The sequence below is a fragment of the Tachypleus tridentatus genome, chromosome 3 (genome assembly GCF_004210375.1).
Source record: "Tachypleus tridentatus isolate NWPU-2018 chromosome 3, ASM421037v1, whole genome shotgun sequence".
Lineage (NCBI taxonomy): Eukaryota > Metazoa > Arthropoda > Merostomata > Xiphosura > Limulidae > Tachypleus > Tachypleus tridentatus.
This window is the reverse complement of record NC_134827.1, coordinates 117401164-117425722: the sequence shown is the minus strand read 5'-3', so window position 1 is coordinate 117425722 and position 24559 is coordinate 117401164. Positions and strand designations below refer to the sequence as shown.

At 27.6% G+C, this 24559-nt stretch overlaps 2 protein-coding genes across 3 annotated transcripts in view; one reads left to right on the top strand and one right to left on the bottom strand.

The window, feature by feature from the left end:
• Positions 1–423, bottom strand: part of LOC143247893 (ubiquinone biosynthesis protein COQ4 homolog, mitochondrial-like) — an 8913-nt gene extending 8490 nt beyond the window's left edge. The window contains 1 exon segment of the mRNA XM_076496447.1: positions 408–423. Coding sequence (XP_076352562.1) covers positions 408–423 — 16 coding nt within the window.
• LOC143247845 (ubiquinone biosynthesis protein COQ4 homolog, mitochondrial-like) overlaps positions 1–24103 on the top strand; it is a 205633-nt gene extending 181530 nt beyond the window's left edge. The window contains exons 5-6 of one of the 2 annotated variants that reach the window (XM_076496386.1): positions 21600–21823; positions 23780–24103. In XM_076496386.1, coding sequence (XP_076352501.1) covers positions 21600–21823; positions 23780–23969 — 414 coding nt within the window. In that variant the 3' untranslated portion in view covers positions 23970–24103. Of the gene's footprint in view, positions 1–21599; positions 21824–22481; positions 22525–23779 lie in introns of those variants that run through there. The other variant, XM_076496387.1, reaches the window with a different exon arrangement.
• Positions 24104–24559: the final 456 nt, after the last annotated feature.

Here is a 24559-nt window from a genome sequence, read left to right as displayed (position 1 = left end):
ATACTCACTTTTAAACAGTACTGTAGCAATATTCACCAAACTAGTAAATAATACTCACTTTTTCAAACAGTACTGTAATAATACTCACTCTTTAAACAGTACTGTAATAATACTCACTTCTTCAAACAGTACTGTAATAATACTCACTTTCAAACAGTACTGTAATAATACTCACTTTTCAAACAGTATTGTAATAATACTCACTTCTTTCAAACAGTATTGTAATAATACTCACTCTTTCAAACAGTATTGTAATAATACTCACTTTTCAAACAGTACCGTAATAATATTCACTTTTCAAACAGTACTGTAATAATACTCACTCTTTCAAACAGTACTGTAATAATACTCATTTTTAAACAGTACTGTAATAATAAATTTTCAAACAGTACTGTAATAATACTCACTTTTAAACAGTACCATAATATCTTCACTTTCAAAACAGTATTGTAATAATTCCACTGTTTTCAAACAGTATTGTAATAATACTCACTCTTTCAAACAGTACTGTAATAATACTCACACTTTTCAAACAGTACTGTAATAATACTCACATTTTAAACAGTACTGTAATAATACCACTCTTTCAAACAGTAACTGTTAATACTCACAGTATTGTAATAATACTCACTTTCAAACAGTACTGTAATAATACTCACTTTTCAAACAGTACTGTTGTAATAATACTCACTTTTCAAACAGTACTGTAATAATACTCACTTTTCAAACAGTACTGTAATAATACTCACTTTCAAACAGTACCTGTAATAATAACTTCTTCAAACAGTACTGTAATAATACTCACTTTTCAAACAGTATTGTAATAATACTCAACTTCTTTCAAACAGTACTGTAATAATACTCACTTTTCAAACAGTACTGTATAATACCTCACTTTTCAAACAGTACAGTAATAATCTCAATACCCACTTTCAAACAGTACTGTAATAATACTCACTTTTTCAAACAGTACTGTAATAATATTCACTTTTCAAACAGTACTGTAATAATACTCACTTTTCAAACAGTACTGTAATAATACTCACCTTTTAAACAGTACTGTAATAATACTCACTTTTCAAACAGTATTGTAATAATACTCACTCTTTCAAACAGTACTGTAATAATACTCACTTTTCAAACAGTACTGTAATAATACTCACTTTTAAACAGTACTGTAATAATACTCACTTCTTTCAAACAGTACTGTAATAATACTCATTTTTTTCAAACAGTATTGTAATAATATCACTCTTTCAAACAGTAACTGTAATAATACTCACTTTTAAACAGTACTGTAATAATACTCACTTTTCAAACAGTACTGTAATAATACTCACAGTATTGTTTTTCAAACAGTACTGTAATAATACTCACTCTTTAAACAGTACTGTAATAATACTCCACTTTCAAACAGTACTGTAATAATACTCCACTTTTAAACAGTACTGTAATAATACTCACTTTTTAAACAGTACTGTATAATACTCACTTTTCAAACAGTACTGTAATAATACACACTTTTCAAACAGTACTGTAATAATACTCACTTTTCAAACAGTACTGTAATAATACTCCACTTCAAACAGTACTGTAATAATACTCACTTTTTTAAACAGTACTGTAATAATACTCACTTTTCAAACAGTACTGTAATAATACTCACTTTTTAAACAGTACTGTAGTAATACTCACTTTTCAATCAGTACTGTAATAATACTCACTTTTCAAACAGTACTGTTGTAATACTCACTTTTCAAACAGTACTGTAATAATACTCTCACTTTTCAAACAGTACTGTAGTAATACTCACTTTTCAAACAGTACTGTAATAATACTCACTTTTCAAACAGTACTGTAATAATACTCACTTTTCAAACAGTATTGTAATAATACTCACTTTTTTAAACAGTACTGTAATAATACTCACTTTTAAAACAGTACTGTAATAATACTCACTTTTCAAACAGTACTGTAATAATACACTCACTTTTCAAACAGTACTGTAATAATACTCAATTTTTTTAAACAGTACTTGTAATAATACTCCACTCTTCAAACAGTACTGTAATAATACTCACTTTTCAAACAGTACTGTAATAATACTCACTTTTTCAAACAGTACTGTAATAACAGTACTCTACTTTTCAAACAGTACTGTAATAATACTACACACTTTTCAAACAGTACTGTAATAATACTCACCTTTCAAACAGTACTGTAATAACTACTCACAGTACTGTTTCAAACAGTACTGTAATAATACTCAGTATTTTTCAAACAGTACTGTAATAATACTCACTTTTCAAACAGTACTGTAATAATACTCACTTTTCAAACAGTACTGTAGTAATACTCACTTTTCAAACAGTATTGTAATAATACTCACTTTTCAAACAGTATTGTAATAATACTCACTTTTCAAACAGTACTGTAATAATACTCACTTTTCAAACAGTACTGTAATAATACTCACTTTTCAAACAGTACTGTAATAATACTCACTTTTCAAACAGTACTGTAATAATACTCACTTTTCAAACAGTACTGTAATAATACTCACTTTTCAAACAGTACTGTAATAATACTCCACTTTTCAAACAGTACTGTAATAATACTCACTTTTCAAACAGTACTGTAATAATACTCCACTTTTAAACAGTATTGTAATAATACTCACTTTTTCAAACAGTACTGTAATAATACTCACTCTTTTCAAACAGTACTGTAATAATACTACTCACTTTTCAAACAGTACTGTAATAATACTCACTTTTCAAACAGTATTGTAATACTGTAATAATACTCACTTTTCAAACAGTACTGTAATAATACTCACTTTTCAAACAGTACTTGTATTATCACCACTCTTGTAATAATACTCACTTTTCAAACAGTACTGTAATAATACTCACTCTTTCAAACAGTACTGTAATAATACTCACTTTTCAAACAGTACTGTAATAATACTCACCTTTCAAACAGTACTGTAATAATACTCTTTTCAAAACTAATTTCAAACAGTACTGTAATAATACTCACTTTCAAACAGTACTGTAATAATACTCACTTTTTCAAACAGTACTGTAATAATACTCACTTTTCAAACAGTACTGTAATAATACTCACTTTTCAAACAGTACTGTAATAATACTCACTTTTCAAACAGTACTGTAATAATACTCACTTTTCAAACAGTACTGTAATAATACTCATTCTTTCAAACAGTACTGTAATAATACTCACTTTTCAAACAGTACTGTAATAATACTCACTTTTCAAACAGTACTGTAATAATACTCACTTTTCAAACAGTACTGTAATAATACTCACTTTTCAAACAGTACTGTAATAATACTCACTTTTCAAACAGTACTGTAATACTACTCACTTTTCAAACAGTACTGTAATAATACTCACTTTTCAAACAGTACTGTAATAATACTCACTTTTTAAACAGTACTGTAATAATACTCACTTTTCAAACAGTACTGTAATAATACTCACTGTCTTTCAAACACTGTAATAATACTCACTTTTCAAACAGTATTGTAATAATACTCAACTTTTCAAACAGTACTGTAATAATACTCACTTTTCAAACAGTACTGTAATAATACTCACTCTTTCAAACAGTACTGTAATAATACTCACTTTTCAAACAGTACTGTAATAATACTCACACTTTCAAACAGTACTGTAATAATACTCACTTCTTTCAAACAGTACTGTAATAATACTCACTTTTCAAACAGTACTGTAATAATACTCACTTTTCAAACAGTACTGTAATAATACTCTTCAAACAGTACTGTAATTTCAAACAGTACTGTAATAATAATACTCTCACTTTCAAACAGTACTGTAATAATACTCACTTTTCAAACAGTACTGTAATAATACACTTTTCAAACAGTACTGTAATAATACTCACTTTTCAAACAGTACTGTAATAATACTCACTTTTCAAACAGTACTGTAATAATACTCTCACTTTTCAAACAGTACTGTAATAATACTCACTTTTCAAACAGTACTGTAATAAACTCACTCACTTTTCAAACAGTACTGTAATAATACTCACTTTTCAAACAGTACTGTAATAATACTCACTTTTCAAACAGTACTGTAATAATACTCACTTTTTAAACAGTACTGTAATAATACTCACTTTTCAAACAGTACTGTAATAATACTCACTTTCAAACAGTACTGTAATAATACTCACTTTTCAAACAGTACTGTAATAATACTCACAATTTTCAAACAGTACTGTAATAATACTCACTTTCAAACAGTACTGTAATAATACTCACACAGTACTGTTTTCAAACAGTACTGTAATAATACTCACTTTTCAAACAGTACTGTAATAATACTCACTTTTTAAACAGTACTGTAATAATACTCACTTTTCAAACAGTACTGTAATAATACTCACTTTTAAAACAGTACTGTAATAATACTCACTTTTCAAACAGTACTGTAATACTCATACTCTGTAATAATACTTTTCAAACAGTACTGTAATAATACTCACTTTTCAAACAGTACTGTAATACTCCATCAAACTACTGTAATAATACTCACTTTTCAAACAGTACTGTAATAATACTCACTTTTCAAACAGTACTGTAATAATACACTTTCAAAACAGTACACTTTTAAACAGTACTGTAATAATACTCACTTTTAAACAGTACTGTAATAATACTCACTTTTCAAACAGTACTGTAATAATACTCACTTTTCAAACAGTACTGTAATAATACTCACTTTTTAAACAGTACTGTAATAATACTCACTTTTCAAACAGTACTGTAATAATACTCACTTTTCAAACAGTACTGTAATAATACTCACTTTTCAAACAGTACTGTAATAATACTCACTTTTCAAACAGTACTGTAATAATACTCACTTTTCAAACAGTACTGTAATAATACCTTCAAACAGTACTGTAATAATACATTTTTCACTGTAATAATTTTCAAACAGTACTGTAATAATACTCACTTTTCAAACAGTACTGTAATAATACTCACTTTTCAAACAGTACTGTAATAATACTCACTTTTCAAACAGTATTGTAATAATACTCACTTTTCAAACAGTATTGTAATAATACTCACTTTTCAAACAGTATTGTAATAATACTCACTTTTCAAACAGTATTGTAATAATACATACTTTCAAACAGTACTGTAATAATACTCACTTTTCAAACAGTACTGTAATAATACTCACTTTTCAAACAGTACTGTAATAATATCACTTTCAAACAGTACTGTAATAATACTACCACTTTCAAACAGTACTGTAATAATACTCACTTTTCAAACAGTACTGTAATAATACTCCACTTTTCAAACAGTACTGTAATAATACTTTTCAAACAGTACTGTAATAATACTCACTTTTCAAACAGTACTGTAATAATACTCACTTTTCAAACAGTACTGTAATAATACTCACTTTTCAAACAGTACTGTAATAATACTCACTTTTCAAACAGTACTGTGTAATACTCACTTTTCAAACAGTACTGTAATAATACTCACTTTCAAACAGTACTGTAATAATACTCACTTTTAAACAGTACTGTAATAATACTCACTTTTCAAACAGTACTGTAATAATACTCACTTTTCAAACAGTACTGTAATAATACTCACTTTTCAAACAGTACTGTAATAATACTCACTTTTCAAACAGTACTGTAATAATACTCACTTTTCAAACAGTACTGTAATAATCACTCAAACAGTACTGTAATAATACTCACTTTTCAAACAGTACTGTAATAATACTCACTTTTCAAACAGTACTGTAATAATACTCACTTTTTCAAACAGTACTGTAATAATACTCACTTTTCAAACAGTACTGTAATAATACTCACTTTTTTAATAAACAGTCAAACTGTAATAATACTCACTTTTCAAACAGTACTGTAATAATACCTTTTCAGTACTGTAATAATTTTCAAACAGTACTGTAATAATACTCACTTTTCAAACAGTACTGTAATAACTTTTCAAACCCACTTTCAAACAGTACTGTAATAATACTCACTTTTCAAACAGTACTGTAATAATACTACTTTCAAACAGTAATAATACTCACTTTCAAACAGTACTGTAATAATACTCCACTTTTAAACAGTACTGTAATAATACTCACTTTTTTCAAACACTGTACTGTAATAATACTCACTTTTCAAACAGTACTGTAATAACTACTCACTTTTCAAACAGTACTGTAATAATACTCACTTTCAAACAGTACTGTAATAATACTCACTTTTCAAACAGTACTGTAATAATACTCACTTTTCAAACAGTACTGTAATAATACTCACTTTTCAAACAGTACTGTAATAATACTCACTTTTCAAACAGTACTGTAATAATACTCACTTTTCAAACAGTACTGTAATAATACTCACTTTTCAAACAGTACTGTAATAATACTCACTTTTCAAACAGTACTGTAATAATACTCACTTTTCAAACAGTACTGTAATAATACTCACTTTTCAAACAGTACTGTAATAATACTCACTTTCAAACAGTACTGTAATAATACTCACTTTTTAAACAGTACTGTAATAATACTCACTTCTTAAACAGTACTGTAATAATACTCACTTTTTAAACAGTACTGTAATAATACTCACTTTTCAAACAGTACTGTAATAATACTCACTTTTCAAACAGTACTGTAATAATACAGTCACTTTTCAAACAGTACTGTAATAATACTCACTTTTTCAAACAGTACTGTAATAATACTTCACTTTTCAAACAGTACTGTAATAATACTCACTTTCAAACAGTATTGTAATAATACTCACTTTTCAAACAGTACTGTAATAATACTCACTTTTCAAACAGTACTGTAATAATACTCACTTTTCAAACAGTACTGTAATAATACTCACTTTTCAAACAGTACTGTAATAATACTCACTTTTCAAACAGTACTGTAATAATACTCAATTTTTTCAAACAGTACTGTAATAATACTCACTTTTCAAACAGTACTGTAATAATACTCACTTTTCAAACAGTACTGTAATAATACTCACTCTTCAAACAGTACTGTAATAATACTCACTTTTCAAACAGTACTGTAATAATACTCACTTTTCAAACAGTACTGTAATAATACTCACTTTTCAAACAGTACTGTAATAATAATTTTTCAAACAGTACTGTAATAATACTCACTTTCAAACAGTACTGTAATAATACTCACTTTTCAAACAGTACTGTAATAATACTCACTTTTCAAACAGTACTGTAATAATACACTTTTCAAACAGTACTGTAATAATACTCACTTTTCAAACAGTACTGTAATAATACTCACTCTTTCAAACAGTACTGTAATAATACTCACTTTTCAAACAGTACTGTAATAATACTCACTTTTCAAACAGTACTGTAATAATACTCACTTTTCAAACAGTACTGTAATAATACTCACTTTTCAAACAGTACTGTAATAATACTCACACTTTTCAAACAGTACTGTAATAATACTCACTTTTCAAACAGTACTGTAATAATACTCACTTTTCAAACAGTACTGTAATAATACTCACTTTTAAACAGTACTGTAATAATACTCACTTTTCAAACAGTACTGTAATAATATATTTCTTTAAACAGTACTGTAATAATACTCACTTTTCAAACAGTACTGTAATAATACTCACTTTTCAAACAGTACTGTAATAATACTCACTTTTCAAACAGTACTGTAATAATACTCACTTTTCAAACAGTACTGTAATAATACTCACTTTTCAAACAGTACTGTAATAATACTCACTTTTCAAACAGTACTGTAATAATACTCACTTTTCAAACAGTACTGTAATAATACTCACTTTTTAAACAGTACTGTAATAATACTCACTTTTCAAACAGTATTGTAATAATACTCACTTTTCAAACAGTACTGTAATAATACTCACTTTTCAAACAGTACTGTAATAATACTCAATTTTTCAAACAGTACTGTAATAATACTCACTTTTCAAACAGTACTGTAATAATACTCACTTTCAAACAGTACTGTAATAATACTCACTTTTCAAACAGTACTGTTCAAACAGTACAGTATTGTAAATACTCACTTTTCAAACAGTACTGTAATAATACTCACTTTTCAAACAGTACTGTAATAATACTCACAGTACTGTTTTCAAAACACTGTCACTTCAAACAGTACTGTAATACTCACTTTTCAAACAGTACTGTAATAATACTCACTTTTCAAACAGTACTGTAATAATACTCACTTTTCAAACAGTATTGTAATAATACTCACTTTTCAAACAGTACTGTAATAATACTCACTTTTCAAACAGTACTGTAATAATACTCACTTTTCAAACAGTACTGTAATAATACTACAATACTCACTCTTTCAAACAGTACTGTAATAATACTCACTTTTCAAACAGTACTGTAATAATACTCACTTTTTTACTGTAAAACTTTTCAAACAGTACTGTAATAATACTCACTTTTCAAACAGTACTGTAATAATACTCACTTTTCAAACAGTATTGTAATAATACTCACTTTTCAAACAGTACTGTAATAATACTCACTTTTCAAACAGTACTGTAATAATACTCACTTTTCAAACAGTACTGTAATAATACTCACTTTTCAAACAGTACTGTAATAATACTCACTTTTCAAACAGTACTGTAATAATACTCACTTCAAACTTTCAAACAGTACTGTAATAATACTCACTTTTCAAACAGTACTGTAATATACTACTCACTAATTTCAAACAGTACTGTAATACTCACTTTTCAAACAGTACTGTAATAATACTCACTTTTCAAACAGTACTGTAATAATACTCACTTTTCAAACAGTACTGTAATAATACTCACTTTTCAAACAGTACTGTAATAATACTCACTTTCAAACAGTACTGTAATAATACTCATACTCCACTTTCAAACAATACTGTAATAATACTCAATTTTTTCAAACAGTACTGTAATAATACTCACTTTTCAAACAGTACTGTAATAATATCACTTTTCAAACAGTACTGTAATAATTCACTTTTCAAACAGTACTGTAATAATACTCACTTTTCAAACAGTAACAGTGTAATAATACTCACTTTTTGTAATAATACTCACTTTTCAAACAGTACTGTAGCAATACTCACTTTTCAAACAGTACTGTAATAATACTCACTTTTCAAACAGTACTGTTGTAATACTCACTTTTCAAACAGTACTGTAATAATACTCACTTTTCAAACAGTACTGTAATAATACTCACTTTTCAAACAGTACTGTAATAATACTCACTTTTCAAACAGTACTGTAATAATACTCACTTTTCAAACAGTACTGTAATAATACTCACTTTTCAAACAGTACTGTAATAATATACTCACTGTAATTTCAAACAGTACTGTAATAATACTTTTCAAACACTGTTAATTCAAACAGTACTGTAATAATACTCACTTTTCAAACAGTACTGTAATAATACTCACTTTTCAAACAGTACTGTAATAATACTCTTTCACAGTATTGTAATAATACTCACTTTTCAAACAGTACTGTAATTTCACTTTTCAAACAGTACTGTAATAATACTCACTTTTCAAACAGTACTGTAATAATACTCACTTTTCAAACAGTACTGTAATAATACTCACTTTTCAAACAGTACTGTAATAATACTCACTTTTCAAACAGTACTGTAATAATACTCACTTTTCAAACAGTACTGTAATAATACTCACTTTTCAAACAGTACTGTAATAATACTCACTTTTCAAACAGTACTGTAATAATACTCACTTTTCAAACAGTACTGTAATAATACTCACTTTTCAAACAGTACTGTAATAATACTCACTTTTCAAACAGTACTGTAATAATACTCACTTTTCAAACAGTACTGTAATAATACTCACTTTTCAAACAGTACTGTAATAATACTCACTTTTCAAACAGTACTGTAATAATACTCACTTTTCAAACAGTACTGTAATAATACTCACTTTTCAAACAGTACTGTAATAATACTCACTTTTCAAACAGTACTGTAATAATACTCACTTTTCAAACAGTACTGTAATACTCACTTTTCAAACAGTACTGTAATACTCACTTTCAAACAGTACTGTAATAATACTCACTTTTCAAACAGTACTGTAATAATACTCACTTTTCAAACAGTACTGTAATAATACTCACTTTTCAAACAGTACTGTAATAATACTCACTCACTTTTCAAACAGTACTGTAATAATACTCACTTTTTCAAACAGTACTGTAATAATACTCACTTTTCAAACAGTATTGTAATAATACTCTCACTTTTCAAACAGTACTGTAATAATACTCACTTTTCAAACAGTACTGTAATAATACTCACTTTTCAAACAGTACTGTAATAATACTACTTTTCAAACAGTACTGTAATAATACTCACTTTTCAAACAGTACTGTAATAATACTCACTTTTCAAACAGTACTGTAATAATACTCACTTTTCAAACAGTACTGTAATAATACTCACTTTTCAAACAGTACTGTAATAATACTCACTTTTCAAACAGTCAAACAGTACTGTAATAATACTCACTTTTCAAACAGTACTGTAATAATACTCACTTTTTTCAAACAGTCAAACAGTATTGTAATAATACTCACTTTTCAAACAGTACTGTAATAATACTCACTTTCAAACAGTCTGTAACACTTTTCAAACAGTACTGTAATAATACTCACTTTTCAAACAGTACTGTAATAATACTCACTTTTCAAACAGTACTGTAATAATACTCACTTACTTCAAACAGTACTGTAATAATACTCACTTTTCAAACAGTACTGTAATAATACTCACTTTTCAAACAGTACTGTAATAATACTCACTTTTCAAACAGTACTGTAATAATCACCTTTCAAACTCACTTTTCAAACAGTACTGTAATAATACTCACTTTTCAAACAGTACTGTAATAATACTCACTTTTCAAACAGTACTGTAATAATACTCACTTTTCAAACAGTACTGTAATAATACTCACTTTTCAAACAGTACTGTAATAATACTCACTTTTCAAACAGTATAATGTAAAACATACTCACTTTTCAAACAGTACTGTAATAATACTCACTTTCAAACACTGTAATAATACTCACTTTTCAAACAGTACTGTAATAATACTCACTTTTCAAACAGTACTGTAATAATACTCACTTTTAAACAGTACTGTAATAATACTCACTTTTCAAACAGTACTGTAATAATACTCACTTTTCAAACAGTACTGTAATAATACTCACTTTTCAAACAGTACTGTAATAATACTCACTTTTCAAACAGTACTGTAATAATACTCTGTAATAATACTCTTTTCAAACAGTACTGTAATAATACTCACTTTTCAAACAGTACTGTAATAATAATACTCACTTTTCAAACAGTACTGTAATAATACTCACTTTTCAAACAGTACTGTAATAATACTCACTTTTCAAACACTACTGTAATAATACTCACTTTCAAACAGTACTGTAATAATACTCACTTTTCAAACAGTACTGTAATAATACTCACTTTTCAAACAGTACTGTAATAATACTCACTTTTCAAACAGTACTGTAATAATACTCACTTTTCAAACAGTACTGTAATAATACTCACTTTTCAAACAGTACTGTAATAATACTCACTTTCAAACAGTACTGTAATAATACTCACTTTTCAAACAGTACTGTAATAATACTCACTTTTCAAACAGTACTGTAATAATACTTTTCAAACACTGTAATAATTCAAAACAGTACTGTAATAATACTCACTTTTCAAACAGTACTGTAATAATACTCACTTTTCAAACAGTACTGTAATAATACTCACTTTCAAACAGTACTGTAATAATACTCACTTTTCAAACAGTACTGTAATAATACTCACTTTTCAAACAGTACTGTAATAATACTCACTTTTCAAACAGTACTGTAATAATACTCACTTTTCAATCAGTATTGTAATAATACTCACTTTTCAAACAGTACTGTAATAATAATAATACTGTAATCACTTTTCAAACAGTACTGTAATAATACTCACTTTTCAAACAGTACTGTAATAATACTCACTTTTCAAACAGTACTGTAATAATACTCACTTTTCAAACAGTACTGTAATAATACTCACTTTTCAAACAGTACTGTAATAATACTCACTTTCAAACAGTACTGTAATAATACTCACTTTCAAACAGTACTGTAATAATACTTTTCAAACAGTACCTGTAATAATACTCACTTTTAAACAGTACTGTAATAATACTCACTTTTCAAACAGTACTGTAATAATACTCACTTTTCAAACAGTACTGTAATAATACTCACTTTTCAAACAGTACTGTAATAATACTCACTTTTCAAACAGTACTGTAATAATACTCACTTTTCAAACAGTACTGTAATAATACTCACTTTTCAAACAGTACTGTAATAATACTCACTTTTCAAACAGTACTGTAATAATACTCACTTTTCAAACAGTACTGTAATAATCCACTTTTCAAACAGTACTGTAATAATACTCACTTTTCAAACAGTACTGTAATAATACTCACTTTTCAAACAGTACTGTAATAATACTCACTTTTCAAACAGTATTGTAATAATACTCACTTTTCAAACAGTACTGTAATAATACTCACTTTTCAAACAGTACTGTAATAATACTCACTTTTTAAACAGTACTGTAATAATACTCACTTTTCAAACAGTACTTTTCAAACAGTGTAATAATACTCACCTTTCAAACAGTACTGTAATAATACTCACTTTTCAAACAGTACTGTAATAATACTCACTTTTCAAACAGTACTGTGTAATACTTTCAAACAGTACTGTAATAATACTACTCACTTTTTTCAAACAGTAACAGTACTGTAATAATAATCAAACAGTACTGTAATAATACTCACTTTCAAACAGTACTGTAATAATACTCACTTTTCAAACAGTACTGTAATAATACTCACTTTTCAAACAGTACTGTAATAATACTCACTTTCAAACAGTACTGTAATAATACTCACTTTTCAAACAGTACTGTAATAAATACTTTTCACTGTAATAATTCAAACAGTACTGTAATAATACTCACTTTTCAAACAGTACTGTAATAATACTCACTTTTCAAACTCACTTCACTTTTCAAACAGTACTGTAATAATACTCACTTTTCAAACAGTACTGTAATAATACTCACTTTTCAAACAGTACTGTAATAATACTCACTTTTCAAACAGTACTGTAATAATACTCACTTTTCAAACAGTACTGTAATAATACTCACTTTTCAAACAGTACTGTAATAATACTACTTTTCAAACAGTACTGTAATAATACTCACTTTCAAACAGTACTGTAATAATACTCACTTTTCAAACAGTACTGTAATAATACTCACTTTTCAAACAGTACTGTAATAATACTCTCACTTTTCAAACAGTACTGTAATAATACTCACTTTTCAAACAGTACTGTAATAATACTCACTTTTAATAAACACTTTAATACTCAAACAGTACTGTAATAATACTCACTTTTCAAACAGTACTGTAATAATACTCACTTTTCAAACAGTACTGTAATAATACTTTTCAAACACTGTAATAATACTCACTTTTCAAACAGTACTGTAATAATACTCAAACAGTACTGTAATAATTCAAACAGTACTGTAATAATACTCATTTTTCAAACAGTACTGTAATAATACTCACTTTTCAAACAGTACTGTAATAATACTCACTTTTTAAACAGTATTGTAATAATACAAACACTGTAATTTCTTTTCAAACAGTACTGTAATAATACTCACTTTTTTAAAACAGTCAAACAGTACTGTAATAATACTCACTTCTTTCAAACAGTACTGTAATAATACTCACTTTTCAAACAGTACTGTAATAATACTCACTTTTTCAAACAGTACTGTAATAATACTCACTTTCAAACAGTACTGTAATAATACTCACTTTTCAAACAGTACTGTAATAATACTCACTTTTCAAACAGTACTGTAATAATACTCACTTTTCAAACAGTACTGTAATAATACTCACTTTTTAATAAACAGTACTGTAATAATACTCACTTTTCAAACAGTACTGTAATAATACTCACTTTTCAAACAGTACTGTAATAATACTCAAACAGTACTGTAATTTCAAACAGTACTGTAATAATACTCACTTTTCAAACAGTACTGTAATAATACTCACTTTTCAAACAGTACTGTAATAATACTCAATTTTTCAAACAGTACTGTAATAATACTCACTTTTCAAACAGTACTGTAATAATACTCACTTTTAAACAGTACTGTAATAATACTCACTTTTAAACAGTACTGTAATAATACTCACTTTCAAACAGTACTGTAATAATACTCACTTTTCAAACAGTACTGTAATAATACTCACTTTTCAAACAGTACTGTAATAATACTCAATAATTTCAAACAGTACTGTAATAATACTCACTTTCAAACAGTACTTTTGTAATAATACTCACTTTTCAAACAGTACTGTAATAATACTCACTTTTCAAACAGTACTGTAATAATACTCACTTTTCAAACAGTACTGTAATAATACTCACTTTTCAAACAGTACTGTAATAATACTCACTTTTCAAACAGTACTGTAATAATACTCACTTTTCAAACAGTACTGTAATAATACTCACTTTTCAAACAGTACTGTAATAATACTCACTTTTCAAACAGTACTGTAATAATACTCACTTTTCAAACAGTACTGTAATAATACTCACTTTTCAAACAGTACTGTAATAATACTCACTTTTCAAACAGTACTGTAATAATACTCACTTTTCAAACAGTACTGTAATAATACTCACTTTTCAAACAGTACTGTAATAATACTCACTTTTCAAACAGTACTGTAATAATACTCACTTTTCAAACAGTACTGTAATAATACTCACTTTTCAAACAGTACTGTAATAATACTCACTTTTCAAACAGTACTGTAATAATACTCACTTTTCAAACAGTACTGTAATAATACTCACTTTTCAAACACTCACTTTTCAAACAGTACTGTAATAATACTCACTTTTCAAACAGTACTGTAATAATACTCACTTTTCAAACAGTACTGTAATAATACTCACTTTTCAAACAGTACTGTAATAATACTCACTTTTCAAACAGTACTGTAATAATACTCACTGTAATAATACTTTTCAAACAGTACTGTAATACTCATTCTTTCAAACAGTACTGTAGTAATACTCTTCAAACAGTACTGTAATAATACTCACTTTTCAAACAGTACTGTAATAATACTCACTTTTCAAACAGTACTGTAATAATACTCACTTTTCAAACAGTACTGTAATAATACTCACTTTTCAAACAGTACTGTAATAATACTCACTTTTCAAACAGTACTGTAATAATACTCACTTTTCAAACAGTACTGTATAATACTCACTTTCAAACAGTACTGTAATAATACTCACTTTTCAAACAGTACTGTAATAATACTCACTTTTCAAACAGTACTGTAATAATACTCACTTTTCAAACAGTACTGTAATAATACTCACTTTTCAAACAGTACTGTAATAATACTCACTTTTCAAACAGTACTGTAATAATACTCACTTTTCAAACAGTACTGTAATAATACTCACTTTTCAAACAGTTCAAACAGTACTGTAATAATACTCACTGTAATAATACACTTTTCAAACAGTACTGTAATAATACTCACTTTTCAAACAGTACTGTAATAATACTCACTTTTCAAACAGTACTGTAATAATACTCACTTTTCAAACAGTACTGTAATAATACTCACTTTTCAAACAGTACTGTTGTAATACTCACTTTTTAAACAGTACTGTAATAATACTCACTTTTCAAACAGTACTGTAATAATACTCACTTTTCAAACAGTAATGTAATAATACTCACTTTTCAAACAGTACTGTAATAATACTCACTTTTCAAACAGTACTGTAATAATACTCACTTTTCAAACAGTACTGTAATAATACTTTTCAAACATACTAATACTCACTTTTCAAACAGTACTGTAATAATACTCACTTTTCAAACAGTACTGTAATAATACTCACTTTTCAAACAGTACTGTAATAATACTCACTTTTTAAACAGTACTGTAATAATACTCACTTTTCAAACAGTACTGTAATAATACTCACTTTTCACAGTACTTCATAACTTTCAAACAGTACTGTAATAATACTCACTTTTCAAACAGTACTGTAATAATACTCACTTTTCAAACAGTACTGTAATAATACTCACTTTTCAAACAGTACTGTAATAATACTCACTTTTCAAACAGTACTGTAATAATACTCACTTTTCAAACAGTACTGTAATAATACTCACTTTTCAGTACTGTGTAATACTCACTTTTCAAACACAGTACTGTAATAATACTCACTTTTCAAACAGTACTGTGTAATACTACTTTTCAAACACTGTAATAATTCAAACAGTACTGTAATAATACTCACTTTTCAAACAGTACTGTAATAATACTCACTTTCAAACAGTACTGTAATAATACTCACTTTTCAAACAGTACTGTAATAATACTCACTTTTCAAACAGTACTGTGTAATAATACTCACTTTTCAAACAGTACTGTAATAATACTCACTTTTCAAACAACAGTACTGTAATAATACTCACTTTTCAAAAACTGTAGTCAAACTGTAATACTACTCACTTTCAAACAGTACTGTAATAATACTCACTTTTCAAACAGTAATGTAATAATACTCACTTTTCAAACAGTACTGTAATAATACTCACTTTTCAAACAGTACTGTAATAATACTCACTTTTCAAACAGTACTGTAATAATACTCACTTTTCAAACAGTACTGTAATAATACTCACTTTTCAAACAGTACTGTAATAATACTCACTTTTCAAACAGTACTGTAATAATACTCACTTTTCAAACAGTACTGTAATAATACTCACTTTTCAAACAGTAATGTAATAATACTCACTTTTCAAACAGTACTGTAATAATACTCACTTTTCAAACAGTACTGTAATAATACTCACTTTTCAAACAGTACTGTTGTAATACTCACTTTTCAAACAGTACTGTAATAATACTCACTTTTCAAACAGTACTGTAATAATATACTCACTTTTCAAACAGTACTGTAATAATACTCACTTTTCAAACAGTACTGTAATAATACTCACTTTTCAAACAGTACTGTAATAATACTCAATACTGTAATAATACTCACTTTTCAAACTGTACTGTAGCAATACTCACTTTTCAAACAGTACTGTAATAATACTCACTTTTCAAACAGTACTGTAATAATACTCACTTTTCAAACAGTACTGTAATAATACTCACTTTTCAAACAGTACTGTAATAATACTCACTTTTCAAACAGTACTGTAATAATACTCACTTTTCAAACAGTACTGTAATAATACTCACTTTTCAAACAGTACTGTAATAATACTCACTTTTCAAACAGTATTGTAATAATACTCACTTTTCAAACAGTACTGTAATAATACTCACTTTTCAAACAGTACTGTAATAATACTCACTTTTCAAACAGTACTGTAATAATACTCCACTTTTCAAACAGTACTGTAATAATACTCACTTTTTAAACAGTACTGTAATAATACTCACTTTTTAAACAGTACTGTAATAATACTCACTTTTAAAACAGTACTGTAATAATACTCACTTTTCAAACAGTACTGTAATAATACTCACTTTTTAAACAGTACTGTAATAATACTCACTTTTCAAACAGTACTGTAATAATACTCACTTTTCAAACAGTACTGTAATAATACTCACTTTTCAAACAGTACTGTAATAATACTCACTTTTCAAACAGTACTGTAATAATACTCACTTTTAAACAGTACTCACTTGTAATAATAATACTCACTTCTTAAACAGTACTGTAATAATACTCACTTTTTAAACAGTACTGTAATAATACTCACTTTTCAAACAGTACTGTAATAATACTCACTTTTCAAACAGTACTGTAATAATACTCACTTTTCAAACAGTATTGTAATAATACTAACTTTTTAAACAGTACTGTAATAATACTCACTTTTCAAACAGTACTGTAATAATACTCACTTTTCAAACACTACTGTAGTAATACTCTTCAAACAGTACTGTAGTAATACTCACTTTTCAAACAGTACTGTAATAATACTCACTTTTCAAACAGTACTGTAATAATAGTCACTTTTTAAACAGTACTGTAATAATACTCACTTTTTAAACAGTACTGTAATAATACTCACTTTTAAAACAGTATTGTAATAATACTCACTTTTAAAACAGTATTGTAATAATACTCACTTTTCAAACAGTACTGTAATAATAGTCACTATTTAAACAGTACTGTAATAATACTCACTTTTCAAACAGTACTGTAATAATACTCACTTTTCAAACAGTACTGTAATAATACTCACTTTTTAAACAGTACTGTAATAATACTCACTTTTTAAACAGTACTGTAATAATACTCACTTTTCAAACAGTACTGTAATAATACTCACTTTTTAAACAGTACTGTAATAATACTCACTTTTCAAACAGTACTGTAATAATACTAACTTTTTAAACAGTACTGTAATAATACTCACTTTTCAAACAGTACTGTAATAATACTCACTTTTTAAACAGTACTGTAATAATACTCACTTTTTAAACAGTACTGTAATAATACTCACTTTTCAAACAGTACTGTAATAATACTCTTCAAACAGTACTGTAGTAATACTCACTTTTCAAACAGTACTGTAGTAATACTCACTTTTTAAACAGTACTGTAATAATACTCACTTTTCAAACAGTACTGTAATAATACTCACTTTTTAAACAGTACTGTAATAATACTCACTTTTCAAACAGTACTGTAATAATACTCACTTTTCAAACAGTACTGTAATAATACTGACTTTTCAAACAGTACTGTAATAATACTCACTTTTCAAACAGTACTGTAATAATACTCACTTTTTAAACAGTACTGTAATAATACTCACTTTTTAAACAGTACTGTAATAATACTCACTTTTCAAACAGTACTGTAATAATACTCACTTTTCAAACAGTACTGTAATAATACTCACTTTTTAAACAGTACTGTAATAATACTCACTTTTTAAACAGTACTGTAATAATATTCACTTTTTAAACAGTACTGTAATAATATTCACTTTTCAAACAGTACTGTAATAATACTCACTTTTTAAACAGTACTGTAATAATACTCACTTTTTAAACAGTACTGTAATAATACTCACTTTTAAAACAGTATTGTAATAATACTCACTTTTCAAACAGTACTGTTGTAATACTCACTTTTCAAACAGTACTGTTGTAATACTCACTTTTTAAACAGTACTGTTGTAATACTCACTTTTTAAACAGTACTGTAGCAATACTCACTTTTTAAACAGTACTGTTGTAATACTCACTTTTCAAACAGTACTGTAATAATACTCACTTTTCAAACAGTACTGTAATAATACTCACTTTTCAAACAGTATTGTAATAATACTAACTTTTTAAACAGTACTGTAATAATACTCACTTTTCAAACAGTACTGTAATAATACTCACTTTTCAAACACTACTGTAATAATACTCTTCAAACAGTACTGTAGTAATACTCACTTTTCAAACAGTACTGTAATAATAGTCACTTTTTAAACAGTACTGTAATAATAGTCACTTTTTAAACAGTACTGTTGTAATACTCACTTTTCAAACAGTACTGTAGCAATACTCACTTTTTAAACAGTACTGTTGTAATACTCACTTTTCAAACAGTACTGTAGCAATACTCACTTTTTAAACAGTACTGTAATAATACTCACTTTTTAAACAGTACTGTAATAATACTCACTTTTCAAACAGTACTGTAATAATACTAACTTTTTAAACAGCACTGTAATAATACTCACTTTTCAAACAGTACTGTAATAATACTCACTTTTCAAACACTACTGTAATAATACTCTTCAAACAGTACTGTAGTAATACTCACTTTTCAAACAGTACTGTAATAATAGTCACTTTTTAAACAGTACTGTAATAATACTCACTTTTTAAACAGTAGTGTAATAATACTCACTTTTAAAACAGTATTGTAATAATACTCACTTTTCAAACAGTACTGTAATAATAGTCACTTTTTAAACAGTACTGTAATACTACTCACTTTTTAAACAGTACTGTAATAATACTCACTTTTCAATCAGTACTGTAATAATACTCACTTTTCAAACAGTACTGTAATAATACTCACTTTTCAAACAGTACTGTAATAATACTCACTTTTCAAACAGTACTGTAATACTACTCACTTTTTAAACAGTACTGTAATACTACTCACTTTTTAAACAGTACTGTAATACTACTCACTTTTTAAACAGTACTGTAATAATACTCACTTTTCAATCAGTACTGTAATAATACTCACTTTTCAATCAGTACTGTAATAATACTCACTTTTCAAACAGTACTGTAATACTACTCACTTTTTAAACAGTACTGTAATAATACTCACTTTTCAAACAGTACTGTAATAATACTAACTTTTTAAACAGTACTGTAATAATACTAACTTTTTAAACAGTACTGTAATAATACTCACTTTTTAAACAGTACTGTAATAATACTCACTTTTCAAACAGTACTGTAATAATACTCACTTTTCAAACAGTACTGTAATAATACTCACTTTTCAAACAGTACTGTAATAATACTCACTTTTCAAACAGTACTGTAATAATAGTCACTTTGTGAACAGTACTGTAATAATAGTCACTTTGTGAACAGTACTGTAATAATAGTCACTTTGTGAACAGTACTGTAATAATACTCACTTTTTAAACAGTACTGTAATAATACTCACTTTTTAAACAGTACTGTAATAATACTCACTTTTTAAACAGTACTGTAATAATATTCACTTTTCAAACAGTACTGTAATAATACTCACTTTTTAAACAGTACTGTAATAATACTCACTTTTTAAACAGTACTGTAATAATACTCACTTTTCAAACAGTACTGTAATAATACTCACTTTTCAAACAGTACTGTAATAATACTCACTTTTTAAACAGTACTGTAATAATATTCACTTTTCAAACAGTACTGTAATAATTCTCACTTTTCAAACAGTACTGTAATAATACTCACTTTTTAAACAGTACTGTAATAATACTCACTTTTTAAACAGTACTGTAATAATACTCACTTTTAAAACAGTATTGTAATAATACTCACTTTTCAAACAGTACTGTAATAATACTCACTTTTCAAACAGTACTGTAATAATACTCACTTTTCAAACAGTACTGTAATAATACTCACTTTTTAAACAGTACTTTATATTAATTCTTGTGACCACGTTTACATTTTATTTTTCATATTCTGTGATTAACTCAAATGTTTTTATCAAGGGTGTCAGTCCGGATTCTCGTCTGCCAGTCCAGTTCGTGGATGATCTCAATTTGGCTTACGTCATGCAACGATATCGAGAAGTTCATGACTTAATACACACTATTTTGGGAATGCCTACCAACATGCAGGGGGAAGTGGCTGTAAAGTGGGTGGAAGCTATTCAGACAGGTCTTCCCATGTGCATAGGAGCTGCATTGTTTGGGCCAATCAGGTTCAAGAAAGGGTATGTGAATAAGAGATGAAGTTGATCATTCATTAGTTGATGTTAACATTGTAATAGCTGTATAATTGTAATTCAAGGTTGTACACCAACAAATAATACAAATAAAGAATAATAATAAAACATAAAAATTATAGTTAAGGAATACAAACATAATGTTCCATTAGACATCAGACTGTGATGTTCCATTAGACGCCAGACTGTGATGTTCCATTAGAAACCAGACTCTAATGTTCCACTAGACGCCAGACTGTGATGTTCATATAGAAACCAGACTGTAATGTTCATATAGAAACCAGACTGTAACGTTATCCTTATATTGATTTAATTATTTGAAGAATCTTTTATGACAACTGTCACACTTTCAAGAAATTAACCAGAAAAGTTGTAATTATATTAAATTCCCAGTTTTGTCTAAGTTTAAACATGACAAGTTAGGCTTAGTATTGTATTATGTGAAGTGGATTTTGTTTTATTTGATAATTAACCATGTTAAGTGTTTATGTGAACAAAATGTTCTTCCTGTTGTATTCATAAGTTACCTGTCTTATGTGTTGATTACTTGTGTCTTAAGTTAGACAATGTGTTTTCAAGTTGAGAACCAACCAAAGTATGTCTAGCTTTTAGTGGTTTAACAGTTATCTGTATTTTAACACTTCAGTCAGAGACAACAGTATGTGTATACATAGTTTAACAATAACCTGTATTTTAATACTTTAGCCAGAGACAACAGTATGTGTATACATAGTTTAACAGTAATCTGTATTTTAACATTTTAGTCAGAGACAACAATATATGAATGCATAGTTTAACAGTTACCTGTATTTTAACACTTTAGTCAGAGACAACAGTATATGTATGCACAGTTTAACAGTTACCTGTATTTTAACACTTTAGTCAAAGACAACAATATATGTATGTGTAGTTTAACAGTTATCTGTATTTTAATACTTTAGTCAGAAACAACAATATATGTATGTGTAGTTTAACAGTTATCTGTATTTTAATACTTTAGTCAGAGACAAGAATATATGTATACATAGTTTAACAGTTACCTGTATTTTAACACTTTAGTCAGAGACAAGAATATATGTATACATAGTTTAACAGTTACCTGTATTTTAATACTTTAGTCAGAGACAACAATATATGTATGTGTAGTTTAACAGTTATCTGTATTTTAATATTTTAGTCAGAGACAACAGTATATGTATGTGTAGTTTAACAGTAATCTGTATTTTAACATTTTAGTCAGAGACAACAATATATGAATGCATAGTTTAACAGTTACCTGTATTTTAACACTTTAGTCAGAGACAACAGTATATGTATGCACAGTTTAACAGTTACCTGTATTTTAACACTTTAGTCAAAGACAACAATATATGTATGTGTAGTTTAACAGTTATCTGTATTTTAATACTTTAGTCAGAAACAACAATATATGTATGTGTAGTTTAACAGTTATCTGTATTTTAATACTTTAGTCAGAGACAAGAATATATGTATACATAGTTTAACAGTTACCTGTATTTTAACACTTTAGTCAGAGACAAGAATATATGTATACATAGTTTAACAGTTACCTGTATTTTAATACTTTAGTCAGAGACAACAATATATGTATGTGTAGTTTAACAGTTATCTGTATTTTAATATTTTAGTCAGAGACAACAGTATATGTATGTGTAGTTTAACAGTAATCTGTATTTTAATACTTTAGTCAGAGACAACAATATATGAATGCATAGTTTAACAGTTACCTGTATTTTAATACTCTAGTCAGAGACAACAGTATATATATGCATAGTTTAACAGTTATCTGTATTTTAATACTTTAGTCAGAGACAACAGTATATGTATGTGTAGTTTAACAGTAATCTGTATTTTAATACTTTAGTCAGAGACAACAATATATGAATGCATAGTTTAACAGTTACCTGTATTTTAACACTTTAGTCAGAGACAACAGTACATCTCTATGTTCCTCCCATGGGCTGTTAGATGTGGATTTCAGTCCAAGTTCCTAATGAACATTTACTTTGAACGAAGATGGGAACAGCCTTTGGATGAACTGCGGTCAGAATTTAAAATTGAAGCCCCACCCAGTATACCAAAAACTGTAAAGAAAACTCAGGCTATTCATTGAAGTTAAATTATGTTTATGGTTTCAAAAGGATAGAAAAGAAATCAACAATTAGTGAAATATTTTAGATTTTTGTTAAAAGATGGCAGTGTTGCATATAGTGTGTTATTAAAATAAAATTATTATTTTACCTGTTATTTCCGTGTGTGTGTTAGAGTCCAGATAACAGTTAAAGTCTTTTGAAGAAGTCCTGAAATAGATGTTTTGAACAAAAAAAAACGTACGATGTAATGAGAAATATCGAAGTGTTTACTAACTGAAGAAGTTACTGTAAAGGAAAGATCCAAGATGACCAAAGATTGGATATTCTAAGGACTGATAAAACATAAACACATGAAGAAATTAGCAGTATCAGCTTCTTTTACTTTTCTCCTTAGTAAACTAGTATTCCTGATACATTTGCTCACAAAGTAGCTTTTGTTATAACACTTTATCGGCACAGATTTTCAATGCTTCCCACTGTCTTCCATCTCTTCCTTTTGCATATCTACGTGTAAGTTACTCTGCATCAGCTCTCCACCAATAGGAGTGTGACACAATCTGTATCATAACCAGGACTCTCTCAACATTTGTACCTAGGCTACATTTCACTG